The 15,648-nt window shown below is 38.1% G+C and overlaps 1 protein-coding gene across 3 annotated transcripts in view; it reads right to left on the bottom strand.

The window, feature by feature from the left end:
* Positions 1 to 12,688: 12,688 nt before the first annotated feature.
* Positions 12,689 to 15,648, bottom strand: part of fstl5 (follistatin-like 5) — a 186,918-nt gene continuing 183,958 nt past the window's right edge. For all 3 annotated transcript variants that reach the window (XM_017307175.1, XM_017307174.1, XM_008421086.2), the window contains one exon: positions 12,689 to 15,029. In XM_017307175.1, the coding sequence (XP_017162664.1) occupies positions 14,327 to 15,029 (703 nt within the window). In that variant the 3' untranslated portion in view covers positions 12,689 to 14,326. The remainder of the gene's footprint in view (positions 15,030 to 15,648) is intronic.

The following is a 15,648-nucleotide window of genomic DNA, read 5'->3' as shown; positions in this document are numbered from 1 at the left end:
AGACGGTACATTTTTGTCAAAAGCCATCATCAAAACAAGAACAATCCTAATGTTCTAATTTATGTAATGTTCCAGTTATTGACTCAAAGCAACTCTAAACCCAACCAAAAATGCTACTGATATGTATAAATAATTGTACATTTAAGAGAATATGAGATTTAAGATCTTGTATCTTCTACCTGGTCTTTTTTTGATCAGATAATGTAAAATTGCATGTCAATTAGGCATGATTATTTGTTTTTAATTTTCTATTTTTCTTGGGGTTTTTTTGTCTGTTTGAAATAAACAACAATAAATGAATAAATAATCAGGTGGGGCTTTAGACATGATCTAAATTAACTCAGTGTTTCAGCATCTTTGCAGTTTTCTGCAAATTTGCTTCAGGTTAGAGGAGCATAAAAGCTGAAATCATGTTTGCGTCCAGGGATGCAGAATAAACTAGAACCAACAGACTGAAGGTTGGTACGACAAAATATCTGGATTAACATGAAAAATAATATATATGGTAAAACTCATCATTCATCCAGTACATAAACCTATAATAAAGTGCACATAGTTCTCCAACAGACCAATAGTACACTACAGCAGATATGATTAGAGTTCTTGAACCCTTAATTTCAGTAAATCTCCCTGTTCAGATTGTCTGAAGTTTGGCTTTACATAACGGAGTCCCTGTTGGCCTGAAAACCACCAGAATACTTCCTTAATGTGCACTCAGGCTGCCGTTCCTAACAGCCATCTCTTCTGCTCAGAACTGTCAAGCTGGAGAGAGCAGTAAGATCCTTCCTCTTGGCAGCGACGCAGCCGCTCTCCAGAACGGCTTTCCTGTTGCGGGATGCATCTCCCGATGTTTGGGAACCCAGGAGATGGTCATCACAGCTGCTTCAGTGCTCACTAGTGAGGGGCAGTGAGGAGTAAATTCTCGTAATGACAGCCGGCGGCCCACGGGCCGACCCAACACCGGCTCTGTGAGGAGCTGGCATCCGCTCTAACAGACAGAGAAATCCATAGAGGGGACCTTTTATGATTTCCACTAGAGTGGCCACATTTTGGAGAGTCGGGGTGTTGCTGCATGTTTCACTGGTTGTTTTTATTTAAAGCCTTCCTTTGAGCTTTAAAGTTTCTCTGAAAACTTGATTCTTTTGGTTAGAGATTCCTCAGATTCCAGCTGGTCAATTTTGCCTTGATCTGAACGGCAAGAAACATCCTGAAAAGTAAGATGATGTTTTTCTTTTTGTGGAAAAATTCTTTCAATTTTTGCTGCAGATGCATTCCTTGAGGCCATGTCCTTTGGTGCACTTTTAGTGAAATGAAAGTCATAAGAAGTTTAGAACCATTATTTGATAGACTTGGAGACAGCCAGGATGTAAATACAAAGTCCAAACCATGTACTTATTTATATATATATATATAATTTATTAATCTTTAAACATAGGAGTACTGTAAATTTTTTATCAATGTTATACAAGTAAACTATCTGATGTATACAAATAGCAGTAAATATTGTGTGTGCAATATTTACTGCACACACAATGCAGTAAATATTGCATTGTGTTAAATATTGCGTTGTGTTAATGGCATTGTGTTAAATGCCATTAACACAAGCTCTGTGCTGTTGGATGGGGTGCCACCTCAGTAAATGTTCACACCTCTCACAGATAAGTGTCCAAGCTGCTGCAGGCCACTTACTGCTAGAAGCAAACATCAGAAAGGCAGGAGGAAGGAAAAAATTGGATTTACAACTGATTCCATCATTACATATTTGCCAATTGTATCACAGTTTTGTTTTTTCCTTTTTGATGCAGCATTAATCAAAACTTTAGAAGTTTAGCCTGGAATGTACTTAAATTTACTGACTTCACATCATCTAAAATAAAACTGCATTGCTGTTTAGAGGTGAAATCAATATTTTAACTTATTTATGGCTTCAATTTTTGAATGTGTGCCAAATTTTAAAAATCTTATGAAATTTTGATAGTGCACTGGTAAAATATATCTGACTCTGCAATCAGTCATCATTCTTTGGTCTTATTTGGTCAGTGGCACCTTTTTGTTGAGGTTTGATCAGGATACAGGGGGAACATAAATTGTTACACATGCCTCATAATAATGGCGGACCACTGGTTCCTCTCCCCAACATTAAAATTTATATCATTTTATGTAACCAGTAGAACAATTCTTGGTTTAATGCCTTGAATAGATGAAAGTACATCTTTTTCTTTTATGAATTGTCTTTTATTTTTTATGCTTTGTGTTTTTTCTTTGTCAAGCCCCTTGGGATGCCATGTGTATAAATTGTGCTACATAATGAATTTGGCTCCCTGCATCTTGTATTTTGTACCAACATATCCTTTGGTGCTTTACAGATGATGAACTTCTGTGTTTGTGGATTTTACTTCAGATTGTTGCAAACTTAGTCCTTGGACATTCTCTGCACACTTGGAGTCAGAGTAGGAACGTAAGGTTTTAGGTTATTCTGACAGCTGTTCTCACAGTCACAGGAGGAAGAAACAGAAATGAGCCACACCTGATTTACTCTGGAACATACTTTCTGTGCAATTGGGCTCAGTTTTAGATTTTTTTTTTTCTTTTTGCTCTACCAGTAAGAAAAACGAACACCAGCTGGAATGTACGACTGTCAGATGAGTGACTTATCCTTCAGTGTAGAACAGGACGTTCTCCTGTATGATGGGACCTGGACTACATTTAAGAGCCTGAACAGAAAAAAAGAAAATGCAAAATAAAAACAATATGTCCTGAGTGCAACCGCTTCTCTGCTCAGAGCTGTCTGAAGGATATCCAACGATGCATGGTAAGATACTTTTTTTTTTTTTTAACATGTGCACACTTATCCCCTTTAACCTGCCAAGTTGTCTGTCTTTGCCGCTCACTGCACAAAGCCGGTGCAGAGAAACACAGGAAGCAGCAGCTCACTTACTTTCAAAGCAGCTTTACAGACTCTAGAAGAGCTGTCAGCAGCGACTTCAGAGGCATGTTGCAATAAGCCGTTGGTGTTTTAACTCGACTTTACAGTTGAACATGTAATTCATGGGAAACATGTGAGCCACATATGAATGAGTGAAAAAATAAAGCTGATATTTTTAATTGATAATCTGGCAACGTTGAGTCTTTGACTGTAATTTCATTTCTTTTAGTAACTGATCCATTTTTATGCTTCTTTAGGCCGGACTGACATTAGCGTTGGACATCTGTGCTGCTGCAACATGTTTCGCACTGAAATGTTATTTTAGGCTTGAAAAGCTTTGGTAATGGGCCAACTCCTTTTTACACAGTTTAAACAGAACAAGAGTATTTTCCAGTGTCTCATGAGATCATTCTTTAAAGCAAAACTTAACCCAGAATGGGCCAAGAAATGTTCCATTGTCTCTGTTTGCGGCTGCCGCTTGGGCTTCAGCGTTACAGGCATATCAGAAACACAATACAAAGTTTCCAGCTCAAGAATTTGGTATGTAAAAAAAACATCATACAAATTACAAATAAAAACAGGAAACAATGTAGAAGCAGCAAACGGGTATTAATTTTGTAATAAATGTAAAGACAGGGAAATATGGAAATTTTAAGCTTTTCCTAAACAGTAAAAATGTAATTTTCTCTGAACATTTTCTGGCTCTTAGAAGGTTTTAAACAATTTAAAAGTCGGCAGCATCTAACAGCTAGTACTGAATAAAGACAAAGTTTGAACTACCTCAAAAGATCTTTTTCTTTTTACTTCACTGAAGAAAAAGAAGAAAACTTTGCCTTAAAACCAACTAACAGGCAGCAGACTGACATACAGACAGCTACCATAAATCAGGCTTATCTTCCACCATAATCTGAGCTGGATATGTCTGTCAGAGTTTTGAAAAAAATGAGCAGCAATGATGAAACGCTGAGAAAAACAGCACCCATTTATCTGCCAGGCACTTTGAATAATCTGCAAAGTTAGCTGGGAGGAACATGATGGTCATTTTGCTGCTTTCTTCAAACATCAAGCCCTTTTGCAGTTTCAGTAGTTTGGAGAACTGCAGGGGTAAACGTACCCTGTTTGGTGCTTTCTTTCAAAGACTTGCTGTTTGAAATGGTTTAGACTGATGTCGGGCAACAAGAAGCAGCTGGGTTATAGTTTTACTTGTTATTGGGGCTATATTCACAAATAGTCTGAGTTTACTGAGAGCTCCTAAATTTTTCAAAATGTTTCAAGCATGGACTCAGATCTCTGGGCAAATTTCCTCATTAGGGAGGCTGGGTCAACATGTTTCCTAGATATGTTAGAATATTTAGGGTTTCTTTTTTTACAACCCTATCTATACTCATTTTAAAAGGTTGTGTTGATTATCTACTCACAAACTAATGCCTGGTATTATTTTGTCTCCTTAAATAAGTTCAGTGTTTTTTATCGTTTCAGAATGTAGACCACACAAACGAAACATATATGAATAAAATGCAAGTTTTTAATTTTTTTTTTTTTTAAATATGTGGCGCTAGTATCAAATCTTTTGCAGTCTCTAAATATTTTTCCAGCTGGATTACTCTGTATTTAGTTTCCTCCACCTTCCCTTCAGCTATAACCACCTTTACTGTCCCTGCTTGGAGAAGAACATCCCAGCAGCATGATGTCGCCGCCATATTTCACCAGGTGGATGATGCTGAGACTGACAGGCAGCATTTTGCTTGAAAGGCCAGAAAGTAACATTTTGGTCTCATCTGACCGGGCCACCTGGTTTTTACCCTTCACTTGTAGTGAACGGCTAAAAGAAGTTGTATTTTTTTGTTTTGTTTTTTTTCTCAGCAGTTTTCACCCCACTCTTCAGTTATGCAACACTTTGTGGTCTGTTACATAAAATGTTTTTGAATAAAAAAAACATAAAAGACTTCAAATAATATTAATACTGTTCTAAGGTTTTGTCTCTTTGCATAGTTATTTTTCAGCTTTGGCTTTATGTTGACAGTAAATTAGGGTCAAGCTAATTTAAATAATTTGAACTTGGTTAAGACCATTTCTATGTCAAAACTAAAAGAGGATGTTATTACTACTACCTATAACCACTGAAAAGTTGAGGATATTTGACTTTTGTGTGAAATTTAAGAGTAACATCAAACGTTACTGTTTTGATGATGAAAGTGGGGCATCGAGGTAGAAGCATGCAACAGTGATTTCCTCAGTTCAAACAATTTCTGTAACAAGAAACACTGGTGGAGGGTAAATGATATCTTGTCATTAAGGCTGTTGATCAGTTGTGTCGTCTTGGTTTTGTGATGTCAAAATGTAACGGTATGATGATGAGGACTTGGCTGATTCATGGATCAAACACTTTAGCTCCAGCAAGTTGAGCAATGAGTCCTGAAACCTTGAAGAGTTGGATTTGTCCATTTAGAGAAGGCCACAGGAAGTTCACCGGTAAAGGCTATAATGCATTTTAGACTCACTCTGAATTTTTACCAGAAAGGCAAACATACTTAAGTTTTTGTGGGTAGTGTAATTAGCATTTACAGCAAAAAGAGGCACTGTTAAACCCCACTAGAGATTTTTGGCACATGCTTTTACTAGTCCCCCTGTTGTTGTAAAGGGGTGCAGGTTGGAGTCCTCCCTCTTTTTTTAAATAAATTTTTTTGATGAGGTACCCATAAGGGAAACTTATGGGTAACTTCAACTCAGAATGTCATAACTTATGTTATGTCATAACTTCAAGCTTAACTTCAACTCGGCAGAAAATGTAATGTTTTTTATTGTTGATTCAATGTAGCATGACTCTGTGTTTCTGTGTTTAATGATGTAAAGCACTTTGAAATGCCTTGCTGCTGAAATGTGCTGTACAAATAAAATTTGATTGATTGATTAGTTTTAGTTGAAAATGATGGCAATAAAGAGAATCTACCAACTGGTTCATGCCATTTGCATTAAGCAGTGCCTCTAAATACTAATCTTTAAAGAAAGACTACATGTAATTAAACAACCTGCTCAGAAGCATTAAAATAGTAAGTACTGCAGAGCAGGGAAGGTACACACACCTAAATAAATGGCTGGGCAACGTGACACAACTATTATTTCTAATGTTTGTGTATGTCTGCACTAGCATCACTTACTTGATACTCAATACTCCAATGTGTCATATGAAGATATAAAAAGTGATGGGGAGGAACAGTTTGACTCCAAAGCTCTTTCCCTTGTTTTGACCTTGATGAAACTCTCCCACTGCTGCTTTTTTGCTGCACACACACTGAACAGCAAAAGGACAGACGAGGCGCATGTTAAGCGGAGGTGCTGGCTTCTGTCACTGCCGACCTGGGAGCCATCAAGACAGGATCACTCAGCTATATCTCGATGACAGGACTTGGCTTGCATTGCCAGTGTCCACAGGAGTCCGTTTGGCCACAGTGTCATGACGGCCAGCTCAGCATGACAATAGAACAACTGAAGGAACAAGGAGTTTACTGTTGCTTTTTAAACCATGTTTTGGTGGAGAGGGAGCTGCAACGACCATATGTCCAGTATTTAAGGCCACCTCTATGCTTTGATTTATAAATTAATCCAAATGACTTGTTTTATTTCTTATCTTGGGAAAGACTTTGTACTTTAGCAAGAGATTTATACATTTAAAACCAAATTTGCAGAAAAAAAACAGTCTGCAGGTTGTTGAACAGCTGAACACTGAATGAGCTGAAAGCCAAAACTCCCATCCATTTGGAAGTTGGGATTTTTTGTTTTTTCCAGTAATGCAATAATATGAAATATTTTGAAAGAATGTACTGAAAGTATCAACTAGTTGATATAGTATTTAGGACTCAAACAAAGGGAAGATTTTAGTGTGTAGCAGCAAAGAGTGCAACATTAATTAGAATTGGGGTGATTTCACACCAGCCAGTCCACTTTAATCAAACTGTAGTTTGTTTACATAGAAACTCCAGTTTGTCCTGAGGTGTGAATGTGCAGTGAAACCCTGATGTGACCAAAAAAGCAAGCCTGAAACCCAGGACTGAGGTTGAAATGAACGGTGGTGCAGTTTGAATGCATATGTGAATGCCAAGCAGACTGGAAACCATTACAAAACGGGAAGTAGACTACAGCGCAGGGAATTCTGGGTAAATGCAACCAAAACAAACATGGAGCGTCTAGGGCTAGCAGGAGATTCTTAATCTTTTGCCAAAGACAAAATTAAAATCCTACAACTGTTGAAATCTTATGCCACACTATTTTTGTTTAAAGTTGCACTCGGTGCTGAAGCAGCTCAGGTTTGATTCCAGGTCTGGGTCATTTACTGCATGTCCTCCTCCTTCTCTTTCTGCACTTCTTCCTGTCAAGTTACTAATCAATAAAGGCCACTAGTGGCAAAAAAAGAGAAGAAAAAACACAAAAAGAAAAGAAAAGCTCCTCAGTGACAAGGCATCAAGAGTGGACCAGATTACTCTTTCTTTGGCCCAAAACATTAAGTGAATTGTTCACTAAAAGGTCTGTGACATTCTGAGGAAGTAATGCAACCTTTTGATTCAGGAGTGTTGGAGCAGAGACATCTAAAACATCCAGGATGCTGTCCCTGGCATCTGGAGTCACCACTTCCTCTGGGTGTTGTGAAGGAAACTACAATCAATTGTTGTTAAAGCTTCAGATTCAGGGACAGCAATCCGACTCTTGTCCAGGCCATGGAACAGCAGGCAGCATCTTTATCCCTGTGGTACTGCTAAGGACTTTTGTTGTCCAGTCTTAATTATAGTCTAATAATGGAGAAGGCTATAATTACTTTCCATGAGAAAAAATAAACTGCATTTAAAAATATATATATATAAAAAATCAAGCATGTTCTCATTATGGGTTGGACTTATGGTGCCCTCGTTTCTTTCCGTTCATGGACAGGATAAACATAAATGTTGTCATCTAGTACTTGAAAGGCTCTGAGGTCATATTATTAGCATCCACAATTTAAATAAATGCACCTGAAACAAAATATCCCACATTTTTGTCCAAGCACCATCTTGCAAATGACACAATATTACAATGTTTTTTATGACAACTGTTATAATTTATACGTTGAGTTTAATTTAAATATGTCTTCAGAACATGGACTATATGAGAGCTGATGTCCTTCATCCTCGTCTGTAATCATCTGATGTTGGGTCTGCTGTGGCCCAGAAGCTCTCAACCATTTTGATTTCACTGACTACATCTGATCATCCAACAGCAGAAACAAGTTAAATATTTAAAAGAAGGTATGACTCCTGAAATATGCTTTGACCCTGAATTGTATTTTACCTGTAAAAGCTCTTTTTCTCAGTCACCAACTTTCCACTCAGGTTTTAGCAGCTTTAATGCAAGTGTAACATTCTTGGTTTCAGCCTCTCCTTATACTTGATTTAAAAGTTATGATGACAGCATGCTGTCCTGTTTTTTGCACCTGTTTCTTGTGCTCCAATCATTGACAAACCTTAACCAGACACAGCATGTCTGGTTGACTTTATGCAAAATGCATCCTGTTGAAATTTTCAAGGCTGTAGTTCATTCTCTTTGCCCATGACCTCAGTGCAGGATGGATGATGGGTCACACATCCTGGACAGTTTGAAAGTCTTGACAAGTTGAACACAAGGATCCCATTGACCTGTGTCCTGGGTGATTAGATTGTGTCTGGACAGTGCTAAGTACAGGTGCGTATGCATTGAGAGAATTTCTTCAGACATCCTTCAGAGGCGGATACTTCATGTTAATTTCAGCATCAGTTCAGCTGATCTGTCTTGGGACGCCTGCTGACACAGTAGCATCTGCCTGAATGCACATTTCTGTAAACGTGGTTGAAATTTGCATACCTACCATTCGTCTATCTGAATATACGTCTATCTTACCTGTTGGAGTCCTCTGTAATAAAAAATGTAACTTTCTCCTGTCGGGATTAGATATTGATTAGTGGATATCGGGACACTGTGTGGGTGAGTGAATTTGTCTCAGATGCAGTGTATGCTTTCATTGCTTTTTAGATGTACTTTATTTTTTATCACATTTGAAGCTGTGGGAACCTGATGTGGTCAGTTCCTCGTAAAATGTCTCCTGGTAAGCACAAAATCTCTCCTGCAGAATGTCTGCTCACATTTATACAGCATATCTTTTTGCTGTAGTGCTGCAGTTTTATAGATAAAAATCTCTGTCCAGGGATGATGGAAGGTCTGAAGCATTATGCGTCCCCTCTCACAGAGCATCTGTTAAAGTATGTAGGTTCTCATGAAGGGCTTGTAGACAAAATAACCACAAAAATGTGACTTAAATGACTCCCAGCTGTGTTGATGTCTAAATAAAACAGTTCAGTTGATGGATGGATGTGCAGCGTTACAGATACATCAGCAGGCCGGTTGATTGCTCATGTGACAGCCCACTCTGTCACATGAAAGGGAATATTTGCAACATTGATCTGATCATTCAGTATGGATTTCAATGTCAGGTGTAAATTCATGTTGTTCGACTCGTCTGCTCACATCCAGATCAGGCAAGACACAAGTTAATCCCGGCTCTGAAGAAGCCCAAATTGAATCCATGTACACATTTTTAAGTCCCATCAGACTATAACCTCCCAGCACAACGTGGAGGTCATTGTGAAATGAAAACAAAGAACTAGATGCACTAATCAGAATTTTGTCACCATTTCTGATGCCCAGCTTTTAAGCTCTTAAAAACTTAAAAGCTCTTTGGCAGAAATATTATTCCAAGTAAAACATAACATCAGTTAATCTATTTTTAGCCTCTCGGCTATTCGTGCAGACTACTTGTATCAGGTTCAGAGGATATGTTACACTCAATCAGAACAGTTGCTGCAAAACAGAGTTTACTAATATTGCAAAGCAAAGACAAAAAAAATCAAAAGTTGACATTTTAAGCCGTCTTTAACATATTTATGAATAGCACAGCTAGCATTTTGAGAACAGCAGTCTGTCTGTGTGCAGCGGACGTCTTCCTTCTGCACAAATTCCTTCACCAAAGAGTGATGTCAGTACAACCCATTGGCGCCAATGTTAAAAAAAAACATGGATTTTAAGCTTCCAGCTAAATTGGGAAATTGTGAGATCCTTGTTACAGCTGATCAGAACAAATGAGAACTGCACCAACAACAAAAAATAAAAACTTCCGTGGTCCCAACAAAACACCAATGCCGAGGAAAAATTAATTGTTGGCTGCAAGGCTAATGTATGTTTGTTAGTGCACAGTAATGTAACATATATACCTAAATTAGGTTTTCAATGCAATTTAAAGCCAGCATTTTGGTCTCTGCGCTTTAACCTTAATTTTTATCAACTAATTAATTAGAAAAAAAACTGTCACTGTTGACAGTTTTTTCCCCATGTTTTTTACTCTATATTTGTGCATGTATCAACTTTGACTCACCATCCTTTGTCAAAGACTGCAGATATGCAGCTCTGGAAAAAAACAAACAAAAAAAACCCACGAAATCTCTGTACTTAACGCCTTTATGAACTTGTTTTCTTTGCATTATTTGTGGTCAGAAAGCATTGAATCTTTTTTATGATTTTGACAATCTCTCATTTTCTGCAAACACATACAACCTTTCTGCTTGGAATTTCCGAGACATGTCACCAGTTCATAGAATAAAAGAACAATGTTCATTTTACTCAAACATATAGATGTAAATATCAACTGATCATTTTAAGTGGTCTCTTCATTTTTTCCAGAACTGTATATATTTTTCCTCTGCTACACAGAAGTAGTGACTATCCTGGAGAGAGAGCAGGGAAACGGAGTATCAAGAATCACAACTGGAACAAAGTTCAGCACCACCATGGCCTCAATCAGTCATCTGACTCTTTGCACTGGTTGGACCGGGGAAGTTGAACTGTCCAGGCTTTAGCTGCATGATTAAAGAGCTAGTGGCTTGATTACGCTGCCTGCCTTATGAACGGAGTAATAGCAGGAGGCAGAGTGCGGTGTTAAATTCCCCTGAAGGAGGTGAGACGTGACTGAGCAGTTCGCAGCCCTCCCGTGTGACCGCAACAAGACAAAGGATTGACAATAGATAATTAAAGGACTTCCAGGGCACAGCTGTTTTTTTAAAGGAGGCTCAGTTGGGAAGAATATTTATATCAACTAGCAGCTTGTGTGAGTCAGGGAGGAAAATGAATTGGGACTGGATAGGAATGCTTTAGGGAGCGTTCATGACAAGAGTTACTGTAACAGGTGGATGGGCTTCACACTTCTCGTTGTAGCTGTCCAAGAAATAACTCGAGTGAAAAGGTGTATGGTAACAAGGCTACTTAAATACTGATTTTAATTAGTGCAAAAGGTTCATACATAATCTGTAGACAGGAGCACCTAACATGGAGTTTTGGATATCATCTCATCCATCACACCTCTAACATGTATCAGATGATAAGTAAACCCCACAGAGGAAAATGTAAACATTAAATATTTGCAAAGTTTAAATATGCTTTTTATTCTCTTCATAGAGTTAAACTTAACTGAAGAGGCTCTTTAAAATGTTTTTCAGGGATGGCGCTAAATAGGCAGATTATTATCGCAACTTTTTTGTTTTTTGATTGCATAAATATTTCTGCGTTTGAACAATTTAAGAAATATAATTCAGTTTTCAGAAGTCAGACTTTCTCCTAGAAATAAAAGCATTTCCCAACACATCTGGGAATAAGAGTAACCGCAGAAATGCAGTATTAAACAGTTTTTCCAAGCATAGTTGCATGATTTAGATGAGCATAAAGTGTAAAGCTGTTGGTTTACTTTCAGTGAGATATTTTAACTGTCTAGATTTCAATGTTTGGATCAACCACAGCATAAAATCAGAACAAACCTTCCAGTTATCCAGGCAGACATTACCGTACATCAAAAATAAGTTGAACATTCAATTGAATTGGAAAATTTTGCCTTTTGCATTCAGTTTTATTTGATAAGGCAATTAACTAAAATGAATGTAGCTGTAATACATGGATGCTAACAGACCAAAGTCAACTCATAGCAGCCTGTCTGTCGACTAACATTGTGATGGACAGTTTCAGTATCTGAATGCTGCATTAAAGGACTTTAGCTCCTTTCAGAACAAAATAACTTCCTCTTGCTGTTAAACTCGCTGCATCAATACAAATACATTTCCTGCTTGTTAAAATGAACTGCTTTGTTTATTCAGCCATTCAACTTCGTCTTCTTTCCTCTTCATCACGTCTCATTTACAATGCATTGCATTTAATGCTCAAACTTGGCAAGAAAGATTTTAAATTTAGGTTGGAACATTTTCTCATTTCAGTAGTTTATAATCTGAGCATATTTACTCTCCACATAAATTTTATTTCAAGTTGCAAACCTTTTGCAAAAAGAGTTACAATACTCTAAAATGTAATTCAGGAAGGACTTGGTGGTTACGTTTCACTTACCTTTCTGTCAGTTAGAAAATAACAGCCATCAACAGCAGGGACACTTTTAAAATGTAAAAAAGAATTGATTTGCACCTCAATGCATACAGCTTTGAAATCATTCTGTTTTGCGTAATATCAGATACCTTCAAAGCTGTTAATTTTATTTAAAAACAATCATTTAAATAGAAAGACACCCTCTGTTTCAAGATAAATACACCCAGAAGCACATCAGAGTTCTGACCTTGTTCTTCTTGCAGCTATTGCTGAATAGTAATGAGCAGCTCTGCTGCCAGGTGAAACCACCAGTGACTAAATGTTTCTTTTAAATAAAACACCACATGTTTTTATCTACCTTTTATTATTGAGTAAAATGACAAGCGGGATTTCTTTTTAAATAACAATCACATGAAGGAACATACAACACATGGATATATGAAGCTGAAAGCGTTGATCAAAATGTGCCGAGGAACAGGAAGAAGATGACAGTTGAATGTTTCGATTCTGTAAAAGGACTGTGCTGAGTATTTGGTTGTAAAATGAACGATGTGTGCACACATGAAAAACTAATGGATTCACAGTCGGCAGCTATGTACAGAACAGAGTTCATTATCAGCATTACCTTCTTGTCTCCAGGAGAGAAAAACCTGACAGGAAGAAAGAAATTAAAACTAAAATATATATGAGGAAGTTTGAACAGGAAAGACAGAAAAGCTCTATATAATAAATACACATTTAAATTTAAACTGAGTTTAAGTTACATTTGCCCATTGTGTTACAGAGTCAGTGTGAGAGGGTGAAAATGCATAGAAATATGTCCAGCAGGAGACAGTTTTTCCGTGTCTTACAAGCTACACATCTACTGCAGAAGCATCTGAAAATGTTGCTTCTAACATTCAAGGCTTGTCCTCAAATACCAACTACACAAAACCACAACTACACCGTCCTCCAGAGTGCTTTTTTCATTAGTTCACAATTAAAACATCCACTGAAAACATGCTGCAAAGCAGAGCAGACAAAGCATGTTTACCACACTGAACTGTACATTAACATCTTTCTTTTGGTCCAAGGAAATTGAAGTCATTACATTTTTAAGCAATCACTATATTGACTCTGTGCTGGGAGACATTGTTAAATAACTTTGTGTATAAACTTGGTTTGATTTTTAGCATCACCATTAACTTTCAATTTTTCCGCTTTGGAAAATAAAGGGGTAAAAAAAAAAAAATACGATAGTGGTCAAAACCCTCCAAAGCTGGTTTATAATTTTGGATCAAAGGTTATGGAGTGTGCAGCCATAATGAAGGACTCCGTCTCCTCTTCAAACAAGATGGGATCACAGCAAGGGCTCGTTTTAATTAGACAGTCAGCTGCGATAGACGGACATACAGATGAGAGCGGCAGATTTGTGAAGACCCACACGCACCGTGAATGAAGAGGTCAAAGAATGAGCTGGAGTTTGCAGCCACACTGGGAATAATTATGCTTATTCCTTAGATGGAGGGTATTTTCCTTAAAGGCACAAGGAAAAAGTTGGGGATGGGTGAACTTCAACTGCAAGAGTTGATCTGGACAGATATAGTGTACAGTTTACCAGTGTTTCTGCCAATTCATTTGTTGTTTTTTTTCTCAGGGGATTATCTACAGCATTCTCACATACTTAATAAACGCAATATTGCATACATTTACAAATTCTTCACGATTTTTCCTGAAAAATGTTAGTAGTTACTACCAATCATTTCTGACAGAGGCAAATGTCCAGGTAGACATAAATTAACTACTTAAAAACAGTCTAATCAGTTATGCCCTCATTGGTCTTATAGTTTAAATGGCAGCCATCATTCAGTGGACTAACAAATCAATTTAGTTTCTAATTCTGCGTTTAATTTTACTCTTACAAAATTAAACAATCAGCAACAAAATTCAGTGCAACTGTACCTTTGAAGGAAACCAAAACCCAGTGAGTCTTGACGTCTTGACCTAAGAGTCCCCGACCCATACAACCACGTTGCCTTTGAGAACGTCGGTGATCTCACAGTTGAGCTTGTTGAGTCGTCCGTCCAGAATGAACAGGGACTCCCTGGACGGCGTCATGATGTACTGGCCGAAAAGTCCGCTGCTCACCATGACCCTGTTCCTGCTGCTCCACGGCCAATCGGACGACTTGATGGCCTCTTTCAAGCTCTTGATCATCTTGACTTTGCCGGTGCTCAGCTCCACAAACAACGCGTCGGTTTGACGGCCAGAGCTGCCGAACACGTTGTACTGGTGGATCTCTGTGAACGAGCGCTGGAACGCCAGATCGGACAGGTGCAGGTTGGTGTGGATGTCGAAGGGTTCCTGGATCTTTCCCCGCTCAGAAACGGTCTGGATCCTCATCAGGCCATTGACGTCATCCACTGTGACCAGGTAGAGACCATCTGGAGACATGTAAGGGGTGCCTGTGACGTCACGGTTCTGCCCAATCACGCCGTCTGTAACGCTGTCTAAGATGAGCTGGGGCTGTGTGGCGCCGGTCGAGTCGGGTCTGCAGTTCACAAAATAGTAGCCACCAACATGGGTGTAGGCTACAGATTTAGGGATGCAGTTAAATTCCCATAAACTGATGTTTTTAACATAAGACGTTGTCTCCAGGTTGATCTTGTAGATGACGGGCTCATTTCGATGAAAGACGAGACCAAATCTAGAGAAATTTAGAGAGCAGAAAATCAATTCAATCCAAATTTGTTGCATATGCTCAAATATGTAGTGACCAGATAAAATGTGCCAAGTTGAATAATTATTGTGTTGGGACAATGGTGGTAGGAGTTTGCCTGCAATTAGCAAGTTGCTGGTTCAATCCCTGCTGGATCCACCTGAGCCAACAGAGGCGCTTCATAATCAACTGAAGTCACAAAACCAAATTATGTACCTATGCAGATTCATCCATCCTCCATTTAAAGTTGGGAAACTTTAAAATGATCAAATACTTTCTGATGCATAACCTGTTAGTACAGTTTTCATATCTTGCTTCTATTGGCAGCTTTTAACTCAGTCGATTTCTGCCCCAAACTCTCAAATGAGCTTTGTATAACCTTCAAGGCTGGAATCATCTCTGTACCTTTTCCTGACACTCTTTCAATCCATTCAACTTTATATTTATATGTTTGGATACACTACTCTAAACAACCAGCATTTTTAGCAATGACTTTTTCTAATTAAACATATCGCATAATGAAAATATGTAAAAATTGCTCCTTTTTTACTGAAATTACTAAAATATTTACCTACATGTAAGCTAATCCTTTGGAGTTGTATATTTA

The sequence above is a fragment of the Poecilia reticulata genome, linkage group LG10 (assembly GCF_000633615.1).
Source record: "Poecilia reticulata strain Guanapo linkage group LG10, Guppy_female_1.0+MT, whole genome shotgun sequence".
Lineage (NCBI taxonomy): Eukaryota > Metazoa > Chordata > Actinopteri > Cyprinodontiformes > Poeciliidae > Poecilia > Poecilia reticulata.
Note: the sequence above shows the minus strand (reverse complement) of the source record. Positions and strands in the feature narration are given on the sequence as shown.